Here is a 27,161-nt window from a genome sequence, read left to right as displayed (position 1 = left end):
ATTATACAGTTTGTGTGTAAACCACATGCCATTAATTAAGATACAGAACTTTTCAAGACACCGAGAAAGTTCCCTCTTATCCCTTCTCAGTCAACTCTCATGCCCATGCCCACCCCAATTTCAGGCAACCAATTTTCCTCCCAGGTTTGCTTAGTTTTGCCTGTTCTAGAACTTCATATGATGGAAACATTTAGCATATATAATTCATTCCCCTGTTTCTAGATACCTGGGCTATTTCTTATTTTTTGCTACTGTGAATGAAAGTGCTATGAACATTATTGTACGGGTTTTTTGGTGTATATATGCTGTCATCTCCTCTGGACAAATACCTAGAAGTGGAAATCACTGTGTCAAAGGTAGATGTATGTTTAACTTTCTAAGAAACTGCTATGATCATTCTCTTTAATATTTCTACTGGATATATGAGATGTTCATTACACAAAATCCTCACCAACATTTGGTGTTGGATATCTCTTTAATATTAGTCACTTTGATGGTTATGTGTGGTATCTCATTGTTCTTTTAATTTGCATCTTCCTGATGACTAACGATATCGAGCACGTTTTCATAAGGCCATTCATGTATCTTCCTTTGAGAAGTGTTTGTTCCAAACCTTTGCCCATTTTTCTGTCTTGTCTTTTTATTATTGAGTTGTAGGTGATTCTTATAGATTCTAGATCAAAGTACTTTGTTTGTGTTTCATAAATACTTTTTCCAGGTCTGTACTGTGCCTATTATTAACTTCCTTGTCACTTTTTTTGGGTAAAGTCTTATCAAAATTTTCTTTAATGGTCAGTGCTTTCTGCATATTGTCTAAGAAATCTTTGCTTGCCTCTAGATCATGAAGCTATTCTCCTATTTTTCTTTTATGAACTTTATAGTTTTCACTTTCCTTTTAGGTCTGTGATCGATCTTGAATTAATTTTTATATGTGGTGTGAGGTAGGGGTCAAAATTTATTTTTTTCTTAAAGATCTATGATTGTTAGCAGTGGTTGTTGACTTTCATTTTCCAATTGAATTGTTTTGCTGCCTTTGTCAAAACCAATTGGCCATATAAGTTTAGATTTATTTCTAGACTCTCAATCCTGATCTACTAATCTTTGTTTTTACTCTGCCACTACCACACTGCCTGCATTACTGTAGCTTTAGAGGAGATCTTAAAGTCAAATAGCACAAACCTTTTACCATCTCCTCTACCAGATTATTGTGCTATTCTGGGTATCTGCACTTCCATATACATTTTTGAATCAGTTTGTCACTTTCTATTTAAAATGCCTGCTGAATCATGATTGAGATTGTGTTAAATATATAGCTTAGTGGGGAAGAATTGACATCTTAGAGTGGAGTCTTCCAAACCACAAACATGTTATACCACTCCACTTAATTTTCTTCTTCTTTAATTTTTCTCAGCAGCGTTTTGCACTTTTCAGTGTATAGTTTTGCAAGTCTTTTGCTACATTTATTTCTAAATAGTTTAAGTATTTCGATATTTCTGAAAATTTTAAAAATTAAAATTAATTTTCTATTTCAGGGTTCACTCCTCTGGTGGCTCCCTCTTCTCCAGGATTTTCCTACATCTTCTGGCTGTTCAGTCAGCCCTAAATTATATCCTATGATGCCTCAAGCCCATAAGGCTGAAGCTTGCTGCCCCTCCCAACCCTCCCAGACTGGAAAGTGCCCTCAGGCAAAAAGCCAGACATTCTGCTCTCAAGAGCAGTCTTCTCTCTAGTCTCAGCTGGTTCTAGTCACTCTTCAGGGCTTTCAAGATCATTTCCTTGTTATTTTGTCCAGATTGCATCATTGTCATCTGCAGGAAGATCAGTCCAGCCAAGTGCTTCCACCATTTTTGAAGTATCCGTACAAAATAGTGAATAAATGAGTAACATAAAATAAATGAATTTAAAAAATTAAATGAATGAATAAATCTGTATTTTCTGCAAATGGAAGAGAGTTAGGAGGCAGAGAGCTCCCTTTAGACCTCCACTGGTGATTCTGGTGCTTTTGTAAAGACAAAGAAAGCTTTGAAGAACAAAACCCTGATGTCCTCTTCTACTTTTTTTGTCTCTTTTACTTTTTCCTCCTCTTGGAACACATGGTATGACCAAGGCCAAAGTCGAGAGGCAGAGGGGCTGGCAATGGCTGCAAAGCCAGGAACAGAGTAAAGGAGGAGGTGGAGCCAGGGGTAGAGATGCTGGTGCAGTGAAGACCATGTTTACCTATAAGGGGATCCAGCCAAAGAGTAAATACATTAAAGATAATGGGAAATGGACTTCTTAATGATGGAGAAAGTACTTCAAATATGGAGAGGAGAAGGCTAAAGTGGACCCTTGGGTGAGGGATCGGAATTGAAAGAATTGGTGAGGACTCATGGTTTTAGAGGGCTGGAGACAGAGGGCACGTGAGCATGCACCATTCAGAGTCTTATGTGTACTGAAAGGGCTTGAAGTCAATGAACCCAGATGGTCATTTGCAGACCAAACTTTGAGTCTTAGTTTCCAAATACCCTTCTCCACTACAATGACAGTGGGAGTGTGAGGGCTCTTGGGAGCTCACTTGGTTAAGCATCTAACTCTGGATCTTGCCTCAGGTCATGATCTCAGGGTCTTGAGCTGGAACCAAGTGTCGGGCTCTGCACTCAGTGGGGAGTGTGCCCCTCCCCTCTGTGTGCATTCTCTCTTTCCCTCTCTCTCAAATAAATTAATAAATGTTTAAAAAAAATAAAAAGAAGATCCAGGTATCCTTGGAGAAATGGCTGATTCCAGGGCTGAGGCTGAGGCAAAGAAAGTACAAAATAAGCCTGGAATATCTTTTTGTCCTAGAAAAAAGGGAAGTATTTAGAGAATGTTGGGATATATAACAAGGAAACAGTATTAGTTTAAAGGGGCTGGCATAGGACAGATCTGGGACACCTAAGTACAAAAATATCTAATGCTAGGAATACAAAGGAAACAAACTGAGGGCTGCTGGAGAGGAATGGGGTAACTGGGTGATGGACATTAAGGAGGGCATGTGATGTCATGAACACTGGGTGTTATATAAGATTGATGAATCACTGAACTCTACCTCTGAAACTAATAGTACACTATATGTTAATTAATTGAATTTAAATAAAGAACAGTAAAAAAACCTAAAAACAAAAATATATAATACAATATAATGATAGGAATGGATTACATCCCACTGAATAAAACAGAATCTGAGACAGACAAATAAATAAATGAGGCAGAAGGGACTATTTTTCATTAAAGTAGAATGCCAACTAGTAAATGTAGTAGAAGACAGGATGGAAATGGGAAATCACCATTTGGCAACAAACAGTATTGGTTGGTTTAGGCATGATTCATTAATGGATGACAGAGCTGGAGGGTGGAGGTCTGATGATGAATAGGATATTGACATAGTCTCAGTGTATCTTCTTCCCTCAGACTCTAGTCATACACACACACACACACACACACACACACCTGGCAGACGCAAATGATCAGGTTATCAAGGTTAACATCATCGATAGGACAGGTAAACAAAGCATGCCTCCTACCTTGATGCACCAAGAAGAGTGCAGAATGATTTCTGAGATTCCTGCCAAGAGTTCCTGGCCAAGTCAAGTTATACGACCCGAGGTGAGGGGTCTTCCCAGAGACCTCTAAAATAAAAGGTCTGTATACTTTTTTTTTTTTTTTTTTTGGTAACTGTTACCTTTTTTTTTTCCTGAGGTGTAATTGACATAATACTATATTAGTTTCAGGCATATAGATGATTCAGTATTTGTTCACACTGTGAAATGATCACCACAAAAGTCTAGTTACCACAATACCACACATCATTAAAAAATTTTTTTCTTGCCATCAGAATTTTTAAGATTTAATCTCTTAGTGACTTTCAAACATACAATACTGTATTATGGACTATAATCATCATGCTGTATCTTATATCCTATGACTTATTTATTTTATAGCTGGAATTTTGTACCTTTTGACCCCCTTCACCCATTCTGCCCACTCCCCACTGCATCTCCCCTCTGGCAACCACCAGTCCGTTCTCTGTATCTATAAGCTTGACCTTTTGTTTTGTTTTGGTTTGTTAAATTTGTTAGATTCTACATATGAGAGAAACCATATAGTATTTGTCTTTCTCTGACTTATTTCACTCAGCATAATACACTCCAGGTCCACCCATGTCATTGCAAATGGCAAGATTTCATTTTTTACAGCTAAGTAATATTCCATTGTGTATATATACCACAATATTCTTCATCCATTCATCTATGGACAGACACTTGGGTTGCTTCCATATCTTGACTATTGTAAATAATGCTGCCATGAATATGGGGATGAATATATCTTTTTGAGTTAGTGTTTTCATTTTCTTCTGATAAATGCCCAGGAGTGGGCTTGCTGGATCATAGGGTAGTTCTATTTTTAACTTTTTGAGGAAGCTCCATATTGTTTTCTCCAGAATGGCTGCCCCAGCTTGCATTCCTGTCAATAATGTTAAGGAGGGGGGGAGGGGGAGTCCCCTTTGTTCCATCGTCTTGAAAAGGCCTGCCATCTTTCAGACCGAGGAACTCTTCTGCACTGGAGGAGACCACAGAGACATGATGACTAAATGCGGTGTGTGCTTCTGGGCTAGACAGGAAAAATAGACACTGGGAGGACAGGTGGTGAAATCTGAATGGATATTCTGGTGCAAAGGCAAGTATCCCAGCAGTCTTGGCTTTCTCCTTTGGATGGCTGCAGGCTAGTTCTGTGGCAGAGTGTCCTTGTGGGGAAACAAACACTGGGGTATTTGGGGTGAGGCAGTAGCGTTGCTGCAACTTGCTTTCAAATAAATCAGAAAAGAATAGTGACAATGGGTATGTGTGTGTCAGAAAAGACAGAGCTACTAAATATGGCATGTGATAGATCTAAACTGAGAAAGGACTTCCTTCTTTGTGACTTCAAACTTTTAAATTAAGTCTTTCTTCCCAGCAGATCTCGACCCACGGCTCCCCCACCCCCACCCCAGTGTATCTCTTAACTCGGGAAAAAGACTCTGTGGGCAAAGCATCCTTTGATGGGAAGAGAAACTACCTCCTTTAAGCAACAGGACCTGCCCTGAGCCAGCCAGACCCTTAACTGACCCCAAGACAGTGATCCACTTGACCTTCACTGCCCACCTGCACGGTACCCATCTACCTTGCCCCACATTTTCCTTACATCAACCCAGAAGTATTTTCAGCACTTTGGAGGGCAGTCTGAGAGATGCTAGTCCGCTGTCTTCCCAGTGTTGGCCTCTCTGAAATAAAACCCTTCCTTGTTTCGCCACCACTATTTCTCCACCTTTGGATATTGTCAGTGGGCGGCAAAGGACCAAACCTGGTCTGTGTGGGGCCCCTGGAGCCAGGTGCTCCTACTGCCAGGCACGCCAGCTACACAACTCCTGCGGAAATTTGTGTGAAGGCATTATGGGAGATCTTTGTACTGTTCTTTCAACATTTTTTAAAGTTTGAAATAATTTCAGAATAAACAGAGAAGTTCTGGTGAGGGCGACCCCCAGGCAGACGATATGTAAAGGGATCACATCAAATGAATGAGTAAGATTTCTTTCAGCCCAGACAAGGTCTCACTCCTTCTCTTGCACTCACAGTCTCTGAGAGGGGCCGGACTGAATCCTGCTCTTCGCTCTGTGGTGGGTGAAACTCTCCAAGGCACAGGTTGTCAAGACATTTTCCTAGGTTGCTTTCTAAAAAGCAGCAAATTTCTGTTGTAAGGGTGGTGGGATCATTTTAGGTCTTTGAGGTTGAAACTCACTGAGGCTCTGTCCAACAGATTTTCACAGGAATTTAGATTTCATCTTGTGGTAAGGAAGAAGTTGGGTGTCTTCTAAACATAAAGTGCATTATTTGTGAGGTTGCCTGGTGCTGGCAGATTCTTATGTGGGGAGCAATTTTCCCAGGGGGCAAACCAGAAGGTCCTAGAGAGAGGCACCTCCATCGACCACCACCATCACCTCCTTGGTTACTAATGAAAGTATGTTAGATAATAAAGAACTTGGCTGGGTCTTTGTCCCTGTTTCTGGGGTGGGAACCTCTAAGCCCTTGGGATTTCCTCAGTGGTAGAGTCTTTGTAGTTCATGGTGGGCCTCTTGGACCACACCTGAGTTTATGCTAATGAGGTGAGTCAAGGGTGGGGCACCTAGATAGTCTCAGGATGGGGGCCCGCTTTGCTGGAAGGACCAACTGTGTGATTAGAGGTTCGTAACTTTGAGCCACATGATATCAGCCTGATTTCCAGGGACAGGAGGAGAGCTGGAGAGTCCAATTACACAGCCAATGGTTCAACCAATCCATCCATCAACTGACTGCCTATGTAACAAAACCCCAATAAAAACTCCAGTTCACATGAGCTTTCTGGTTTGTGATACACGTCGACGTGCCCAGAGGGTGACCCTTAATCCTAAGGACATGGAAACTTCATGTTTGGGACCCTCTTACAGCCCATCCCATGAATCTCTTCATTTAGCTGATCCTGGTTTGCTTCTTTTATAATAAAGTTGTCATCATCAGGATAGCACTTTCCTGAGTTCCGCAAGTCATTCTAGCAAATTAACAAAACTGGGGCAGGGTGGTAAGCAGGAACTCCCAAGTTGGTAGCCAGTTGGTCCAAAGTGCCAGTGGTCTGGGAAGCCGGGAGCTTGTGACTGGGTTTTGAGGAGGGGTGTCTGGTGGGGGTACCGGGCTCTCAACCTGCCAAGTCTGTGCCAGTTCCAGAATTGCCTCGTGTCAAAACTGCACTGCAAAGTGTGCAGATCCGTCAGGCAGGAGAAACACTGCTGCCCACCCCGGGGGGACACAGAGCACGCATTCTGAAGTCACGACAACCCAGTTCTGACATACACTTTCTAGTAGGATGACAAGCTCCCGGAGTCAGTCTCCTTCCTGCTCTTCACTACCCTTGTCATATGAAGCCACAGAACACTTCCTTCATTCAAACCATCAGCAACTTCCTATGACGTACCCACTTTGCAAAGCATTGTGGGGAGCCCCAGTGCACACACAGAGCACCCTCCAACTCTGGACTCAAGGAGCTTCTCTTTAGGGTAAAAGGAAGAAAGCAGCTTCTTGAGGGGACCCAGACTGGGGGTGGGGAATCCGTGTAAAAGAAGAGAAAACTCAAGTTTTGACATGATCTCACACTGGGAGCCTTTGTATCAGCCCTGCCCTCCCCTTTACTGCCTTCACACGGCTTCTCCAGCAAACGGTGGGAGCCGTAAAAGCAGCCCACTGCCCATGGCTCATAAATTGCCATTAATGAGTCAGTATTTTTTTTCTCTCTTAATAAATCATTTTTTAGGAACAAGAGTTTGAGATGTTTGCCTAGTCACTAAATTGCCATATGTAACATAACAGAAAAAAAAGCTGTCTTAATTTTATCACTTGTTATTGATATAAGCCCAGGATGTATTTATACACACACACACACATTTTTTTTTTTGCGATAGGGAAAACATTACCTCTGCCCTTCTGACTGTGACTGAGAAATAAGCCCTCGGAACGCCGTTGGCTCACACCTTCTTGCACACAGTGGAATTTCTAAGGCTTTTCTTCCCGCTTGGCTGCCATTGACTTATTTGCTTTATCAAATAGGTGTGAAGACCCCAAATCACCTTTGCCTCTCGATTCTCTGGCATTTCCTCTTGTAAGGCAGCAACAAAGCAGGGACAGGACTGAATGCTGTCCCATGTCCAGGAACATTTATTTCCCCAGAGAAAAAGTCACCCAAGCAATCGAGTACTCAGGCCACTTTCTCTCTTCTTTTTTGGTTCTTGGTCACAATTTTTTTTTCCTATCTGAAACAGATTTTTGTATATAGTGTGAGGTACACAGCTTGAAGTTAACTTGTTTTCACAAGGGTGTCTAACATTAAGTGATTGTATGTACTGGGCTGTTTCTTGTGTCTTTTTCTGTTCCTTTCATCTAAAGGTCTATCTTTATACCTCAGTCATGGTTTTTATCACTTCTTTAGTAGTCCCATGACTTTCTCAGGTTCACCTATTTTTTTTTTTTTTTACACAAAACACCTACTTTCGTTGTTGTTGTTTGAGCTTATTAAATATATTCACGTTAGTGGCTGAGTTTTTAGAAACAACTGAGCAGACAGCCTGGCACCCCCATCCAAAGCACCTACACCCCGTCTCGGGTCACAGCCCTTACTGGGTGCAGCCTGTATTTGGTGACTGGTCACTTCAGGGACTTCAAGGCCCTGTCTTTTCATCCGAACACCAGAGCTCCCTGGGGGGTGGCCACCTCGCAGCCCACCCTCTCTCCTTCTGCCCAATCCAGTTTCAGTCACTTCCCCAGGTGAGTTTCACGAGAGCACGCACTGACACACCTCCTGCGTGCAAATGCACAGGGCACGCTCGGCTTCCAGGGACCCCACCTGGGGCCCCGGCCTCCAAGCTGCTTTCTCATCTTGACCTCACTCATTCTCCTTACTCTTTGTTCTAAGGAAGGCACAATGCTCCTTTTTTTTTTTTTTCTAAATATTTTATTTATTATTTGAGAGAGAGAGAGAGGGCATGAGCTGGGGGCGGGGACAAAGGGAGAGGGAGAAACAGACTCCCACTGAGCAGGGAGCCCAACGTGGGGCTGGATCCCAGGACCCTGGGATCATGACCTGAGCCGAAGGCAGACGCTTAACCTACTGAGCCACCCAGGCATCCCTAAGAAAGGCACAATGTTCCTCTTTTTAAAGATGACTGAATTTACAGTTTTAATAAATTAAAGCCTTAGTTTGAAAAAATCCTGCTTAAATTCTATTTATAAAGGCTCCACTTTGAGACTGGGGCAAAGTTAAACAGATGACTTTGGTTTAAAACCAAACTCTTTAGCCTGAGGCATCGAAGTCTCATCTCCCACCTCACCCACGATTTGCTGTCAGCTCCAGTCTCCCTTGCCAAGCACAGCATGCTCTTCCTGTCTGGAGGACCCCTGGCTCCCCTGTCTCCGTGCTCTCCTCCTGGCGAGCCTTTGGGGACAGTCAGCGCTGTGAGGTCTTCCCTGACTTGCAATGATAGGGCTTGTTTCCTTCCCTGGGTCCCCAAAGAACTGTGCACACCCATATAGTCAGATATTGTTACGGGTTGAATTGTGTGGCCCCAAAAAGATATGTTGAAATCCTAATCACCGTACCTTAGAATGTGACCTTATTTGGAAATAGGGTCTTTACAGACTAAGTTTAAAATGAGGTCATTAGGGTGGGCCCTGATCCAACAGGACTGGTGTCTTTATAAGAAGGTGAATTTTGGACATGAAGGGAGGCATGCGCACGGGGAGAAGGGCCATATGAAGGTGGAGGATTTGAATGATACGTCTATGGGCCAAAGAATGCCAGAAGATGGCCCACAAACCACTAGAAACTAAAAGGAGGAACATACAAGTTTCAGAGGGAGCATGGCTCTGCCAACATCTTGACTGTGGACTTCTAGCCTCCCAAACTGTAAGATGATGACTTTTTGATGTTTTAAGTTACCACGCTTGTGGGACTTGGTTATGGCAGTCCTAAGGAACTAACACCGACATTTTCTAGTTACAACTAAGACATTTGTCCATCTTGGCCTTCCTAGCCTTTTAAGTCCAAGGTCAGAAGCCAAATTTGACATGCAATATCATCCCCTGCTCTGAGCCCAGTGCTTGGCACAGATACTTGAAGAACGGATGGATGAGTAAATGAACAGGAGTCAGCTTTCTGGATAACAACTTGGGGTTACAAAGGACAGTGACCCATGGTTCAAAATGTTTGAGAGATCAGGAGCATGGTCTGGGTCAGGCCATGGATCCCGCCATGGCTGTGTGGTCTTGACCAGGTCACCTAACCTCATTTCCTTATCTGTAAAATGGGAAAGAACCCCTTCCATTGTGGGATTTTGGGTGGGACTAGATAAGATAGAAAGTGGTATAAATAAAAAGAGCAGATATTAAATTATAAGCATGCTAACTGTCCCTTCCTTCATTTTCTAAGGGGTTTCTGTGCACCACCCAACTCTTGCACGTCTGTAGCATAAACTTGGTGATGGGGAGGGTAAAAGTGGAGAGGTCTCAATCCATTTGGATTTGACTTACACTGAAAGAAGCAGAGAATGATTGAAGGAAGAACAAGAATAGATCTTGAAATGAACAACAGAGGGGAGGAAGAGAAGAGCCTGCATGGGTCAGAATTTAGGAATCCGAAAATGCAAGTAAAGGTTTTTCTGGACAGCAGACAACCAAATGGATATGAAGAAATAAGCGTTAGAATTTTAAGAAATTTTGCTATCTTGAAAGTGAAACCCCAATGATATTTTCCTCCTGAAGAGAATAAAATTTTTACTTGATTTTCAGTGCTTTTTGGAGGATAGACTAATATCGTTTGGAACGTGACACTGCACTGAGCCTGGCCTCAAGGAAAAAGCAAGCTGGCCAGCTCTACGTGGGTTCAAGAACTTGGCACAGGGGTTGGCACACAGTAGGTCTTAATAGATGGTGACCATGATCATGACGGGCAGGCAAAGGAGAAGGGAGACACATGGGACCAGAAGAGGCAAGCCAACCTGGAGAGTTGGGTTCATTAACTCAAGAAGTCTGTAACTGAGATATAAATTGGAGAGCCTGAACTGGAGTCCAAAGATGCACGGGCCAGAGGCTCCTCAGATGCCACTGCCTGAATGGGAACTGGGACCTTTGGAAACCCACCTCCACGGTAATGGCGGAGGGAAGAGAAGGATGCCACGGTTGCCACTATGCCGACAGTGACGGAGCTCTGTACAAGGAGCACAGGTGACTGAAGAAAGTCCTTTCTGGAAAAGGGACCTGATCCTGTTTCATGCTGAAGCCAGTATTAGCAGCAGCCAGAGGCCAATGTGTGATAAATGAACTTTGCAGGATGTCAGGTCATGGCCATGAAGAAGTTGGCTGGGAAGAAGTAATGCAGAGAAAAATGACTTCCTTCTGCTTGGGGCAAGAAAGCCACGGAGGGTTTTACGTTTCCGGGGGTGAGAGCTCACTACAGCAGGTTCCTTCCTTTTCCCTGCCTGCTCCATGTAGAGCCGGAAGTAAAGCTCTAGGGAAGTGCACAGAATGGGTCAAAAGGGCAACAAGAGACCTTCTCTTTAAATGACTTGAACAGAACATAAGAGGTGTCTCTGAGTAATGAAAATACTCTGTTAAAAAGAAAACTGTTGGGTCAAATGTTTGGATTTACTAATAAGCCACAAGGGAGGAAGGGCTCTTGGTGCCCAGCTGAGGTCTGGGAGGAGTGAAGAGCATGACAGGAAAGGACCAGGAGGACTCCACGTACTTCCCCGAAAACATCCCTCATAAAATGCCCCTTTAAGGAATGATTTACGATTCACGTCTGTGGCATGTAGTGGCACACGGGTCACTTCAACATGACTGGCGACATTTTACTTCTCACACAGGGGGATGGGTTCTGGGCGTTCACGTCATGGTAATGCTTCATAGCTCACATCCATGAGTCTCAGCGGGCGCAGCTGGCCCTCAGGGCTGGATGGTTCTGGGCAGTGTGGTACCATTCAACACCCGTGGCTGCCACCCAGGGCACGCCTCCCCCCCACCGTGGCCTGGTCATCCTGACAATAATGACAATGTGACACTCCAAAAAGGGTTCTGTTCCTGAAAACCCTCATGAATGAGATGAATGCCCTTAAAAGAGACAAAAGGGATACGAGATCTTTCTATCTCCCTCCGGCATGTAAGGACGCAGCAAGACAGTGACCTTCTGCAGGTCTGGAAGAAGGCCGTTGGACTTCCAGCCTCCAGAACTGTGAGAAATGAAGTTCCAGTTGTTTAAGCCTCCCAGTCTGTGGTATTTTGTTACTGTGGCTAGAGCAGATCATGAAAAAGCAGGTACTGAAGACATGACTCAAAATACAGAAAAACCCTGTTCTACCAAGAAACTCACTTGTGGACATTTTTTAAGTAGCAAAATCCCCCCAGCAAGCAGTCAGTGGAAATAGTTTAAAAGAGCCCTGGAAATAACAGGGGGACCACGGAGGGTTTACTTGCTGGTTTTCAAAGTTGTCTAAAGAGGGTCACCTGAGTGGCTCAGAGGTTAAGCGTCTGCCTTCAGCTCAGATCATGATCCCAGGGTCCTGGGATTGAGCCCTGTGTGGGAGTCTGTGCTTGGCAGGAAAGCTGTTTATCCCTCTCCTACACCCGCTGCTTGTGTTCCTGCTATCGCTGTGTCTCTGTCAAATAAATAAATAAAATCTTTAAAAAAAACTGTCTAAAGAGCTTGGAAAACTTTTGGAAAATGCTTCCATTGTAATAAAAGGGGGGTATAAGATAGGAAATCACATACAAAGAATGGTAGTGGCTAGAAACTGAAATAAACAAATCCAGAATGAGGTACATCAAAATGTGAACAGTGCTGTCTTGGGGTGAGGCACATCAGCATGGCCACACATATGTTTTTATTCTTCCAGGTTTCCTGTGTTCGACCTTTTGTATGCAATGTAGTGGTTCAGAGGATGGCCTTAGGGGTGTCAGAAACTGTTTCATTTCTGATTCACTTTGCTACTTTGGACAAATTAATTTCTTTGCTCTGGATTCCCATTTGTAAAATGTAAACATTTTCCTATCTCTTGGAATTCTCGTGAGGATTAAACAAGGCAATATATATGAAGAGTTTAGTGTAGTGCCTGTGCACAGTAGTGTTAAATAAAAAGCTATTATTAATATTGGATGAATGTGCATTCATTTTATAAATTGTTGGATTCCATCTGCAAACATTTTGTTGAAAATGTTTGCACTTATGTTCATGAGAGGTGCTGGTCAATGGCTTTCGTTTCATATATATTGTTCATAAATTCATTATAGAGTTGTAAAAAAAACTCTTCAAAAATAAATGTTTTAGTTCCACTGTTATAATAGACTTAGTTATGCAGATTAGGCATAACAAAGTCATACTTAAATGGTGAGAGCAGACATCATCTTCGAGCCCAAGACAAATGCTGTAGTGTATACCTACATGCTTGGCTCATGCATTACCAAGTGGAGACCTCATGCCCTTACAAGAGTTTATACATTTGTATAAACTTGTTTAGTTTATACACTTGTATAAACTCTCTATATAAATATAGATATACTTATATATAGATAAATACAATATATATTAGATATATTTATATATAGATATATATAACATATATCTATATAGAAATATTTTATACTTATATAAATATTTATACTATATTTATACTATATATTTATATATATAAATATATATTTTATATATAAATATATATTTATATATACTATATATATTTATACTATATATAAATATTTATACTTATATAAATATAAGTATAAACTTATGCACTTGTATAAACTTTTGTAAAATATAAAACTCTAAAATTAAAATGCTGGCTAGACAGTAAATGCCACAGAGCCAGACTGAAGAAGAATGACCAAAATTCACTCAGGTCCTGATGAAAATGAATTTGAATAGGTATTTTGGCTTCTAGATCCTAGAAAGCAGACCTCACTGATATAGCCACAAAAATATAATCTCCAATTATACAGACACTCAAACATTGAAATGATGATTAAGCTTATAAACCTTAGGCTGGAACTCTGGAGCCTTAGGTCAATTTAGAGATCACTTACTTTGTCTCTGTTTTTAAAGAAGAAAGTGAGACATAGACAGGTCAAGAGCCTTGCCCAAGATGATACAGGGAATTCTGTTTTAAGCCAGCTGAAATTCTATTACCCCTCCTACACATTATTATTTACGAATGCCAATCTTCCTTCTAGTCAACTTCCTACTTGGTCTCTATGTCAAGTGATCTGGAAGATTATGGATCTCATTTGAGTACTCTCTAGACATTAGTTCATGTGTTCCTTCCTTCCTTCATTCCATGAACATCTACTTTATATTAGGCTCTGTTTAGGCACTGGGGATATAATGGTGAATAAGACATAGTCCTTGCTCTCCAAGAGGCTACCTTTCCTTAGGGATGGACAAGAGGCAGTTACTATATAGCCTGTCAAGTGTGGATAGGGGAAATGGCCGCTATGGAGTCACCTCCAACCACCTGATGCGCACCCACAGGCTTTCTCTTCTCTTTTGCCCCACCCAGCTGTCTCCTGTCACTCTTTCATAGACTCTTCAACACGCTGAGTATCTTGTGAATTCTCAAACCCTGTAACATGACCTCATACCCTGGGGCTCACCACCATCCAAGTGATTGTGATAATCCTCCTTTAGGGAATGAGAGCCAGATGGGTATTCTGCTGGCAGAGGTCCTCTGAGGCCGTGACCAGTCCCAGTACCCCAAGATTCTAATTCAGTGAATTTGGGATGGGATTTGGAAAACTGGTACTTAAAAACTCCCTTGTGACTCGGATCATCTCTCACATAGGAAGATCGTGGTAGTGGTTATATAAACCAGACTTCCAGCCCTATTTATAGGACCTCTTGGGCATATACTGCCACAGACCAAAGACATTACCCCCTGGAAATACCAGATCAATGAGAAACTCTCTCTTCTCTGCTGGAATTTGGAAGTGAGACGTGGAATTCTAGCCAATAAATCTCTGTTGGCTTTATAACTGGAATCCATCATCCATCCACCCTTCCACACATCCATCCATCCATCCATTCATCCATCCATCCATCCATTGTTAAACAACTACTCATTAATTAATTCTATTTGGGGAAACAAAAACAAGTCCCCCTCTCCTGGAGCTTATTTTCTACGGGGGGGGGGGGGCGTTAAACAAAAAAAAATACATATAATAATATCTCAGGTTCTACTAAGTGTTAAGAAGACAGACAAAGAAGATACAGGCACCAGAATGAGAGGGGGCTGCTATTTTACATGGGGATGGCCAGCAAAGTCCTCTTTGATAAAGAGCATTTGAATGATCCCCAAAGGAAATAAGAGAGAGAGGGGGGTGGCCCAAGAAACCGTACCACATGGAGCCCCTAAGGTGTGCAGCCCCAGAGCGTTTTGCATTTGAGCAACTGTGAAGAGGCCAGGGTGCTGGAGTGGAGAGGCCTGGGGAAAGTAACAGGAGGAAAGGCCTGAGAGAGCTAGGCCAGGCCTTGGCAAACCTTTTCTGTAAAAGTCCAGGTTGTAAATATTTTAGGCTTAAGGGCTATGTGGTTTCTATTGCACTTTCTCAACTCTGCTGTTGTAGCTCAAAAGCCGTAGACACTATGTAAACAAGTGAGTGTGGCTGTGTCCCGATAATACTTTATTTGCAAAAATGGGTGGTCAGCCATATTTGGCCTGCAGGCTATCACTTGCCAACATCTGTTGTAGGCTGATGTAAGACTATAGATTTTACTATGAGTGAGACAGGTAGAGTTGGAGAGCCCAGAGACTGGAGAGTTTAAAGGAGAGCAGTGAGGGGCACCTGGGTGGCTCAGCTGGTTAAGCACTGGACTCATGATTTCGACTCAGGTCATGATTTCAGGGTTATGAGATTGATCCCCCCATCAGGCTCTGCACTCAGCGGGGAATCTGCTTGAGATTCTCTCCCTCCTGCTCTGTTCTCCGCACCCCCCCCCCAACTCTCAGTCTTTCTCTTTCTCAAAAATAAACAAATCTTTAAAGGAGAGTGGTGGGAAAAAAATAAATAAAGGAGAGCAGTGGATATGTTCTAACTTAGACCTCAAATATATCTCTCTAGCTGAGCAATGTTTTAAAGACTCCCCGCTGTCACTATTTGCAGAATGGAACACAACGGGCTACGGGCAGAAGCAGACAGGAGGCAAGTGTGTCACTTGAGGTGGCAGGTGCTGAGAAGGAAGTGGTCAGAACCCGGATGTGTTTTGATGGCAGGGTTGACAGGATTTCCTGATGGACTAAATACTGAGGGTGAGAGAAAGAAAGAACTCAAGAAGGACTCTGAGATCTACAGCCTGAGACACCGTCAACTAAGAGAACAGAGCCACAGTTATGGGGCTGGGAAAGATGGGAAGGGAAGCAGAGTTTGAAGAGGAGATCAGCTGTCTGTGGAGACAGCAAGGAACCAGGTGGATGCTCGAGCTGGAGGCACAGGAGGAGGTCACGGAGCTAGCGCTACAAAGTTGGTCCCCAATTTCAAGTTGTGTGACTGGATGAGATCCGGGCGAGGGACCGACCAGCCTGTGGTGTCACATAGCCTGACAGTGTCACAGGAAATATCCCACCAGGGCACAGGCTGGCCGCAGGGTGCCCAGAGATTGAGGACCCCGGACAGCAGTGGGGAGAGGTGGCATCAGTCCATGTTCTGTGTCATTTCCCGACAACTAGCCTTGCTTCAGCGTGGGTGTGCGTATGTGTGCCAAGTGCTCATAGTCAATTGCTTACTGTACACATGGGTCGGAGGTACCAGTGACAGACATTATGATCCTACCTGATGCACAGGGTTGAACGATGACGCCCCCCAAGATATGTCCCTGCCCTGGTCCCCAGAACCTGTGAATGGAACCTCATTTGGAAAAAAGGGGCTTTGCAGAGGTATTTAAGTTAAGGATCTCAAGAGGAGATCATTCTAGACTCTCTTGGGGGCTCCTAAATTCAATGACAGGTGTCCTTCTAAAAGGCACACAGATGAGAAGCACACGGAGAGCAGAAGGAGTAAATAAAGAAGGCCCGGGCAGACACTGGAGTGCTCTAGCCTCAAGCCAAGGAAGCCTGGAGCCCCAGAAGCTCCAATAGGCGAAGGAAGGGTCTGCCTTCAAGTCCCGCCAACCCTTTGATATGGGTCTTCCTGCCTCCAGAACCTGGAGAGAACGCATTTCTGTTATTTAAAGCCCCCAGAGTTTGCGGTGATTTGTTGCCTCAGCCCTCGGAAACAAATACAATAGCTCTACCAGTCCCAAGTTCTCGATACAACTAAGGGATAATTTAAAAAGAGGGACTGAAGAACAAAATAACAAAAGTTAGCATTACTTATCACTCTGAGAGCGTTCATTCTGATGCGACAAAAGCCTCTCTCTAACAGGGACATTCAGCAGCGCAACGGCAGATTAAAAATAGAAACGTAAGCACAGGCACCTGCCTGCTAATTTGTCGATGTAATGAATGTAGGCCTGCAGATAAATACAGAGAAGCTGAGAACTCCGTGTGTTGGCCCGGAGTTCACTTCTGCAGGCGTCTGTGGGTGGGTGGGTGGGCCTCCGGTAGGCCTGCTGCACAGGAAATGGGGAGGGGGTGCAGAGAGGGGGAGGGGCTTCTCCAACTGCCTTCTTTCTTTCTTCCTTTTTTTTAATAAAAGAGACAAATTTGTTCTTTCTTTCTTCTTCTTCTTTTTTAAGATTTTATTTATTTATTTGACAGAGAGAGAGAGAGCACAAGCAGGGGGAGTAGCAGAGGGAGAGCAAGAAGCAGGCTTCCTGTCGAGCAGGGAGCCCGATGTGGGACTTGATCCTAGGATCCTGGGATCAAGACCTGAATCAAAGGCAGAGGCTTAACCATGTGAGCCACCCAGGTGTCCCTGCCTTCTTTCTTATATCTCCATGAGTGGCTCCGTGGGAAGCATCTGGTTTCCCAGCTGAAACCCTTCCCCTTGGGTTTTCAGGGACAGTCCTCACACGTGGCGGGCTCGCCTTGCGTGGCTTCGTTCCTTCTTCTTAGAGCAACCTTTCTTTGAGAAACGGCAACTTCCCAGGACAGGTAATCCCTTTCTCTCGCATGTCGACTTTGTGGTCTTGCCTCTAGAGACTTCTGAAGGAGGGCAGCAGGGATTGTTCTGGAAACGAAGAACCGAGACCATGAGCTTCTGGCTGCATGAAGCTGTTGGCTCCATGTGGTAGTCAGTGTGGGCTGATGTCACCGAGTGCTGCAGACCACAGACATTCAGGTCTCACAGTTCCAGCGGTTGGAAGTCCGAGATCAAGGTGTCAGCAGATCTGGTTCTTGGTGAGAGCTCTCTTCTTGGTTCGAAGACGGAGGGCAGAGTCCTCGCATGGTGGGCAGAGCTCTGCTCTCTTCCAGTTCTTGAAAGGACACTGATCTCATCCTGGGGCCCCACCTTCCTGACTTCATCTGAACCTAATCACCTCCCCAGGGCCTCATCTCCTAATACCATCCTGCTGCAGCTTAGGGCTTCAACATATGGATGTGTGGAGGGCAGGGGAGCCCAAACATTCAGTCCATAGCACTGCGTATCTGGTTAATGGATGGGTTCAAACTTGAAACTAACAAGTGTCGGGCGGGGACAATGGGTCTCGATATCTGAAATGTGCCTTTCTGGGAATATTCTTGAATGTATCATATATACAATGACCGCTGTTGGGCGCCTGGGTGGCTCAGATGGTTAAGCATCTCCCCTCTGCTCAGGGCGTGATCCTAGGGTCCTGGGATCAAGCCCCACAGGGGGTTCCCTGCTCAGTGGGGAGTCTGCTTCTCCCTCTGCCTCCGCCCCTCCTCCCCCTGTTTGTGTACACACACACTCTCTCCCTCTCAAGTAAATAAAATCTTTGAAAAAAAATGAGTCCTGGATTTCTAGCGGAGGTCAGTGAGTACAAGTGTGTGCAGAGCAGGCTGCACTTGGGGCTGGATTCTGCCTTGCTCACACACCAGGGAAGAAGCACCACAGGCTGACTCCACAGCCGGGAAGCCTTGCTTTGAAGGGACGGGACTTAGCCGGACCAGGGGCAAAGGGCAGGGAAAAGGTTGGCTCAGGCTCTCTCCTTCCTAGGGATATCAATGTGGATTCTTAGTAGAGGGACGCTTCAGGACAGAACAAGGATGAAACTTGAACAGGTCTTTCCAGCAGGATAAAGTCCAGCTGAGGAAGAGGATTTTGGATGTGGGGTTCCCCTCCCCCCAACACTCTTAACCACACCCCATTACAGACAAGTGCCTAATTCTCTGCTTGAGGCCCTCTTGTGTGAGACACAGAAATCCCAGGATGAGTAGATAGGCCCATGAACAGAATGGGTCAGCCGACATCAGCCAGAGAGAGAAAAACACCATGAGCCAACAAGTCAGGATATCGGGCAAAGAGAGGAGTGAATATGGCACCTAGAAGTAGGTGACCATGTAATTTATCCTCCGAATCACGATGCTCTTGAGATTGGCAGGGGCACCGTCCATAATCATCTCTGGACAGGGTGTGTAAACCAGGACTGTCTGACAAATCAGCATGTAAGGTCAACCTACACAGAAAAGAATGAGAGAGGAGGGGGAGGAGAATGGGGAAGGGAAGGGGAGAGCAGGGGAGAGAGAGAAGGAGAGAGGGAGAGGGAGAATGGGAATGAAGGAGAAGCTATTAAGAGTCAAAGAGAGACGCCCTGTGTGGGCACGTCTGGGTGGCACTCTGCTAAGTTGTTTACGAAGTATTATCTTAACCTCTTTCCCAGACAAGCAAATTAGCATGTTAGAGAAGGATATAATGATCTAAGCCTCCACTTGCAACAGAGATTCAGAGCTCCCAAACAAACACAGTTTCCTATGAATATCAAACAAAAGGGAAATGGAAAATCAAGAAGAGCAAAATACATTTCTCATCCAGCATTTGCCCAGTTCCCTTCAACACCTGTCTGATTTCTGTTGGATCCTCGGCCCAAGGGCCAGTGTTGTTTACAGGACTTTTAACAGCCTGGAGAACACATCACGAGGCGATTACAGTCTCAGAGAAAGCCGTTGAGAATAAGAAGGAAAACATGAAATCAGCAAGTGCTCATGCAGTAACTCTGTTTGGGAGGGGTGTTACCACCTCTGGACTGTGCCAGAGTGATTCTCCGTTGCTTCTACTGAATCAGACACAGCTAAGTGGGGGTGTTGGCGTTTCAGACGTGTTCTTATGGAAGGACAAGTGCTTGGCTAGCTGAGCACAGGGAGGCTGGTGAAAGAAGACAGGAGCTGGTTTTGAAAAACCCTTCAAAGCACAAAGCCCCCCTAGGGAAGGAGGGTGCAGGAAGTAGTCGGAGCAGAGGGTAGAGGGGCCCAAGAGTCTCAGGCAGGAAAGCTGGGTCTGGACCTCTATGTAGCTGGAAACAGAGTTCACAAACGGGCCTGGAAGAGCAAGGCTGTTCCTGGACATCTAGACCAAACTGTTCTGTATTTTATGCTCTCCCAGGCCCTCCTTCTTCCTGTCAGAGCACTTGCCTCTTGTAAAGGTTCATTCATTAGTGTGAGTCAATGTTAAGCTTATTCTGTTTTGAGTATGATGATAACCCCAGGCCATACCCAGCATGGTGCCAGGTACATGGGGTACTCCACAAATATTTGTGGAATGGACCATGACATTATTTGGGATGCTGAATTAATGATCTCACCCATAGCTGGGGCTCCAACCCCCACCCAGAGGCTGACAATACTCAAGTGTCCATCTCCAGCCCTGTTCTCTCTTCCAGAATCCTGTATCAAGAAGTCTACTCCATGTTTTCAAGTGAAAATGTTAGAGCATCTACACTGTACTTAACAGGTCCAAAACTGAACTTGTGAACTACCCCCTCTCCAACTGGTTTTTCCTCAAATGTTCTTCATCTTAGGGAGTGAGACCCTGTTCGACTGAACCAGGGCTGCCTGGTTCTTGACACCTCCCTCCTCTTCATTCCTGCATCTCCAGTCCATCAGCAAAACCTTTCATTTACATCTCCCAAATTCTCTGGATTATAATCATTCTGTCCATACATCATGGTGGTTAGGAGTGCAGGCTCTGAAAGTGGGGTGACTGGGTTTGAATATAGCCTCCACTACGTACTAGCAATTTGCTGTACTACTTGGCACCTTGTTTCCTTATATACAAACTGGAGATAATTTAGTATGTGCTTCATAGAGTTCTTTTGAGAAGTCACTGACATAATACATGTGATGTGCTTTCAAAAGTTCTAGCTGCTATCACTAACACCATCCATCACCATCACCACCATCATCATCATCATTACCACCACCCTCACCATCAGTCCTCTCTGTCACCACCACCCTCACCATCGATACCATGACCACCATCATCATCGATCCTCACTGTCACCAGCACCATCACCATCAACACAACATCACTGTCACCATCGATCCTCACTGTCACCAGCACCATCACCATCAACACAACATCACTGTCACCATCAATCCTCACTGTCACCAGCACCATCACCATCAACACATCACTGTCACCATCAATCCTCACTGTCACCAGCACCATCACCATCAACACATCATCACTGTCATCATCAATCCTCACTGTCACCAGCACCATCACCATCAACACAACATCACTGTCACCATCAATCCTCACTGTCACCAGCACCATCACCATCAACACATCATCACTGTCATCATCAATCCTCACTGTCACCAGCACCATCACCATCAACACATCATCACTGTCATCATCAATCCTCACTGTCACCAGCACCATCACCATCAACACATCATCACTGTCATCATCAATCCTCACTGTCACCACCACCATCACCACCAATATCATCACCACTATCATCATTATTACTATCAACACTACCATCACCACCACTACTGTCACCATCAATCCTATCATCTCCATTATCATTACCACCACCCTCCTCACCACCACCCTCAGCACCAATACTATCACAAACATCACCACCACTACCAACACTACCATCATCACTACCATCATCATCATCATTACCACCACCGTCATCATCAGTCCTCACTATCACCATCACCCTCACCATTGATACCATCACCACCACCATCATCAATCCTCATTGTCACCATCACCATTGATATCACTGTCACCATCATCACCATCAACACATCATCACTAAGATCATCATTATCATTACCTTCATGTCTAAGTTACCATCATCTCTTATCTGGATCACTGCAACAGCCACCTAACATCTCCTCACAATCATTCTTGCCTTCTTCCAATCTATTTTCCACTATGTAACACAAGTGATCTTTTAAAAATGCAATCTCATGTCACTCATATGTTTAAACTATGTCACTGGCTTTCCACAAGAGATGGGATAAAACCAAAAATTTTTAGCTTAGTTTAAATAGCCAACCTTGGCATCTCTTGGTTATCTGCCTATATATTCCTCTGCTGTTCCCTCTGCCGTTAACACTGTTCCTCTTGCCTTCTCTTCTTTCCTTCCCTTTATGATAAAAACCTCTCTGGAGTGTTGGTTATACTCTCCATCTCCACTGTCCAACCAACTTTACAATGGCTTCTGTCCCCCTCCCCCAACTTTTCACTGAAATTGGCCCGCAAAAGATCATGGCACCTGTTACTGAAGCCAGTGAACCTATTTTTAGCCTTATCTCACTTGACCTTTCTGAGTGTCTGACACTACTAACCACTCTTACCTCAAAATTTCCTCTGCAGTTGTGTCTGCTGCCTGTTCTCTTGGTTCTTTTCATCTTTCTCTGGATAATTCTTCTTTTTCTTTCATCTGCCCCCTTGTCTCTATCAGCCTTTTAGAATATGCTTTCCCAGGCTTTCCAAATTGCAACTCTTTTTCAGTTGCTCTATTCATGCTTCTATGGGTGATCCCATCCATTCACATGGTATCCATTGCATAATGGCTCCCAAATCTGTCTCACTGGGTCCTTCCTCCCTCCCGAGCTCCAGGCCCATGTGCCTCCATGGTGGTGTTTCACAAACACTTCAAACACAACACTTGTAAAGCTGAAATCTCACAACGCCCTTCCTGTCTCTGTTGGTATCTCAGTGAGTGGCCCCAATAACCAGTCAGTTACCCCAGCAAAACTTGAGTCATTCTTGTCTCCTTCCTTTCTCTCCCTCCCTACTTCCAGTTAATCATCAAATTCTCTTAACTCTGCCTCCTTAGATGCACTCAGATGTGTTGACTTGTCTTTGTTCCAATGCCACTCCCTTAGTTCAGGCCCTCATCATTTCCCGCCTGCACTATGGCCACAGCTCCCTAATCCATCTCCTGTCTCCAGCCTTTCCTCTCTCCTGCCCTTTCTGTATGGCTGTCAGTTTAGGGAAAACAGAGTCTTGAATGATTTTCGAGAGGACTAGTGGTCCACCTTTCAAAAGAAGGGTTTCTTTGCAAATAAGAAACGGCTTAGTTCTGAAAACATCCCCTCTGTAGCCCTTTCTTAGTGATATCCCATGCATATCAGCATATTTAAGGCTCTGAGAAGTCCTGTCACAGAGGATCTGTTTGGAATTGTTTAAGCAAGTATTTCCCAAACTCCCTTGACCCTAAAACCCATTCTCCTGGACATACTTCTTAATATCTTGCAGAACATTATATACTGTTTGAAAACATCAGTCTGGTCATCTTTCTGCTCTATTTGAAAAATAGGAAAGATATGTGGTTAAACACTAATGGAAGACAATTTGAACTTTATTCTATGAGCAATGAAAAATCCTTGGAGATTCCTAAGTGGGGAAATGACCTAACATTCAGGCAATCAATAGCTTTCAATGATCCAGCTCCTACGATCAGCTAGGTGTTTCTCATCTCTAACCCTTACAACATGGCTATGGGTGGGCATAATCCCCAAGTGAGGGGACTGAAGCCAGTGTGGTCAAGTATTGTTCCTACAGTCATGTAGCCAATGAGGGTGGAGCAGTATCCAGCTCAAGGTCTAGGTGACTCTAGAGCCATGGCTGTTTCCCTGCAGGACAGATAGGAAGTAGGAAAGTCTAAGCCTTTTATTAAGGACATAAATTCTTAGAAGGCCATCATTTCTTTTTTCGTTCTTCTTCGCCTTTGTTCTCATGCCCAGATAATGCCTTGAGTATGGCCATTCTTCCTAAGCTTGCGTCTCATTGCTTTTCCTGGAGGCCCACTGTATTTTTCCCCCTTATGCATTGAGCAAGTCATCAGTTCCAGAAAAGCCTCTCTCCTGCTTAAAAACTATGTCTTTCCCAAGTGCCTGTCCAGGTCCAAATTTCTTAGCTTAATCTTCTAGGCCTTCTCTTATCTGCCCTCAACGTTCCCTTCTGATCTTGACTTTGATGCTTCTCTAAATATTACTCATATTACCCCACCTGAACTACTCAGCATTTAGCAGTCTCCCTGCTTTTGTTCCTGATGTTCCCTCCTCTTGGAAAGGACCTATCCTTTAGGGTCCCTTCACACTGAATTCCGTTGAACAACTCCTGATCAGGACCAATCGCATGCTCGCAGGTTTTCAGCAGAAAAGGTCAGGGAGATGCCTCCAAACTTGGAAAGCAGGTTAACTTCTGAAAATTTAACTAGTAAAACCCACAGTGGATGGCATCAGCTATCTGTGAAGTTGATACACTCAAAGTCAGTCTCAAGAAGAAGAGAGCTAAGAAGATATGAAAACACCTCCCTGGAAGGGAGGAAGAAGGTGCCCAGAGCTCACCCTCAGGGCACAACTCTACCTACACATCTGGAACCATAAGATACACAAATAATACCCTTATCAAATCAGTGACTGGAAACAGAGGGAGTAACCAAACCATGATCAATTGTAATGACCAGCTAAGGCGGCGACATAATCAACTACATTCTGCTCTGGTGTACTGAAGCCCAGCAGGCACTCTAATAGATGGAAGATGGTTAAGGAGACAGATGGACAGGTGGAGAGGCTGCTACCAGCACCAATTAGAAGAGACACTCACTCAATTTGAGGAATACTGACTTTTGGGACAGAGGAAGGATAGGTGATGAAGGGATTGGAAATGGTTCATCCAGCTTTCTCAAATGTGGTTAGTTTTCCCAAAAGTCCCCTGCTTCTTTTGTTCAAATGAAAAAGCCACCCTTTGAAAACCAGTTTGGGTTTCTTGGACATCATCAGAAAGGGATACTCTGGGCAGTGGAAAAGGATATCCTCATTATATCTATCTCATGGGGCTGTTGGGAGGAGTCAAGAAGGTAATGTGTGCTGAGGGTTGGATCCAGGCTGTACAGAGTAATTGTTCAATAAGTGTTTAAAATCAGTGTAGCAGTGCCTGGGCAGTTCTGTCGGTTAAGCATCTGCCTTCAGCTCAGGTCATGATCTCAGGGTCCTGGGACTTAGCCCCATGTTGGGCTCCCTGCTCAACAGGGAGTCTCCTTGTCTCTCTCCCTCTGCTCTTCCCTCCCACTCATGCTCTCTCTCTCTCAAATAAATAATAATAATAAACAATCAGTGTATTGTAACTCTGCTTTTAATGACAAGCTCTTACACATTTGCTTACGGTGAACTAGCTTTCTGGTGTCTGGGTGCTGGGATGATACTGACCACCCAAACCCACAAAACAGATTCCATAGCCTTGGACGAGAAAAAGCCAATGGAAGTATTGCCTCATAAAGGACCTGGTGACCATCCACCTGGTCTAGGGCATCTCTAGTTCATTATCATCCTCCTACCTCCTTTCTCTAAGTGCCAAGCACATGTCTTACAACATTTTTTTTGCGCTGTTTTCCGTGCAATCACTTGTGTATATCTCGAATCCCAATTCTATCAGAGCGTATACTCCTTGAGGGTGAAGGCTCTTACATCCCTCACGGAGCTCCAAATGCCATAAATCTTTAATGAGCTGAAATGAGTTGAATCCAAGACAAGGCAAATGATCTGGGGTTCACATGAAGCCCCTAAAATCTATCCCTCCCCCCCCCCCCACCCTCCAGGAGGTTGGTTGCAGAGCCCTGGAGAGGAGGCCTGGCCCAGCAGGCTGAGAACGTCTTCCCAGGTGTCTCCAGCCCAGGGAGCGGCTACAGGACAGCCTGCTGGGCTGAAGGAGGGCTGCTCAGCTGCCCAGGAAGGAGAGGGAGAGACAGACGCATCAAGAGAGCAGGTCCTGCCTGCCACACTCACCTGGATCTCTGTCTGCACAGTGCATTTAACCAGTTTAAAGTTCTTCCCAGGGTTGAAGCTGTTGCTGTAGAAGCAGACCTTGAGGATCCGCACGTCTTCCTTTTCCACATCTACTGGCACCACCACCATGGGCTCTGGGGGGCCTTCAGGCCGACGTAATGTGCCCACCTTCACTCGGCTCAGGGGCTCGGACACCCCAGACATCCTCTCGGACGGCAACTAGGACCGGTACATCGCAGTCCTGTGGAGACAGCAGAGGGACAGCCCAGAAATGAGTCCGAGGAGGCCCACATGCCTTGTGCGCCAGGGACGGCTCCCACTGAGCTCCAGGACCTAGCAAACCACACATCCCCCCATTCTCAAAAACTCCCCTTCAAGGCATCCAGCTTTATGGACTGGGGGAAGCAGAAGCACAAAGGAGCAGTTCGTATAAACATCCGGGTCTGAAACCCGGCCCTCGAGCTCCCAGGCTGTGAGCTCTCTTTTCTAGAAGCCCCCTCTCTCCATCACATTTCTCCTCCCACACTGGGCTCCGAGGCAAGAGGCCCACACTTTGCAAAGGCAGCTGTGAGAGGGGGCGGCCGCAGCATGGTTCCAAGGCACAGCTGAGCAGAAAAAGCAAAGAGTTAGACACTAGAAAATAGCAGGAGAGAAACAGGGACAAGAGAAGAAGCAGAAGGGGAGAATGGGTGGCCTGGAGGGAGCTGGAACCGACAAGGCAGGAAAGGGCCCAGGTGGGGGGCCAGTCCATCAGCTGATGGCTTTGTCTGCCCCCACCTGCCACTGCCAGCCCTAACTTTTGGGCAGGAGGCCTCAGTCCCACAGGAACTCATCATACGACACATTGTTCATGGTGCACAGGAGAATTCGAGAAGAACAGCACTCTCACAGCCCAGTTGGGAGGTCTTTCTGCCAGGTGGGAGAGGGCTGGGCTGGGCCCCTAGAACACCCAGCCCAGTTTGGATGACAGTTTGATTGACACTTACATAGACTATAAGAATCCCAGGAAACTTCAGTTCTCCCTGAGTCTCCACAAAATGGGTCCTGTCTTCTTTTTTTTTTTTTTTTTTAAAGATTTTATTTATTTATTTGACAGAGAGAGAGATCACAAGTAGGCAGAGAGAGAGGAAGGGAAGCAGGCTCCCTGCTGAGCAGAGGGCCCGATGCGGGGCTCGATCCCAGGATGCTGGGATCATGACCTGAGCTGAAGGCAGCGGCTTTAACCCACTGAGCCATCCAGGCGCCCCGGGTCCTGTCTTCTTGATCCAACACAACCCCATGGACTTTACTTCCCACTGGTCTGAAGCAGGATCACACCAAGGAAACAATAGGAAGTTTTATCTGATGACTCGTGGTGTCAACCTTGGCTCCACTAGAACCCCCTGGGAAGCTTTTAAAAAAGCATAAATCAAGGCCCTGTGCCAAGAGATGGCCTCTGACTTGGCCTATGGGG

The 27,161-nt window shown here is 44.9% G+C and overlaps 1 protein-coding gene across 2 annotated transcripts in view; it reads right to left on the bottom strand.

Annotated features, from left to right (window-relative positions):
* Positions 1 to 25,912, bottom strand: part of PTK2B (protein tyrosine kinase 2 beta) — a 56,974-nt gene extending 31,062 nt beyond the window's left edge. For both annotated transcript variants that reach the window (XM_045986849.1, XM_045986857.1), the window contains exon 1: positions 25,709 to 25,912. In XM_045986849.1, coding sequence (XP_045842805.1) covers positions 25,709 to 25,912 — 204 coding nt within the window. The remainder of the gene's footprint in view (positions 1 to 25,708) is intronic.
* Between the last annotated feature and the right edge of the window lie 1,249 nt (positions 25,913 to 27,161).

Source organism: Meles meles, chromosome 2 (genome assembly GCF_922984935.1).
Source record: "Meles meles chromosome 2, mMelMel3.1 paternal haplotype, whole genome shotgun sequence".
NCBI lineage: Eukaryota > Metazoa > Chordata > Mammalia > Carnivora > Mustelidae > Meles > Meles meles.
Note: the sequence above shows the minus strand (reverse complement) of the source record. Positions and strands in the feature narration are given on the sequence as shown.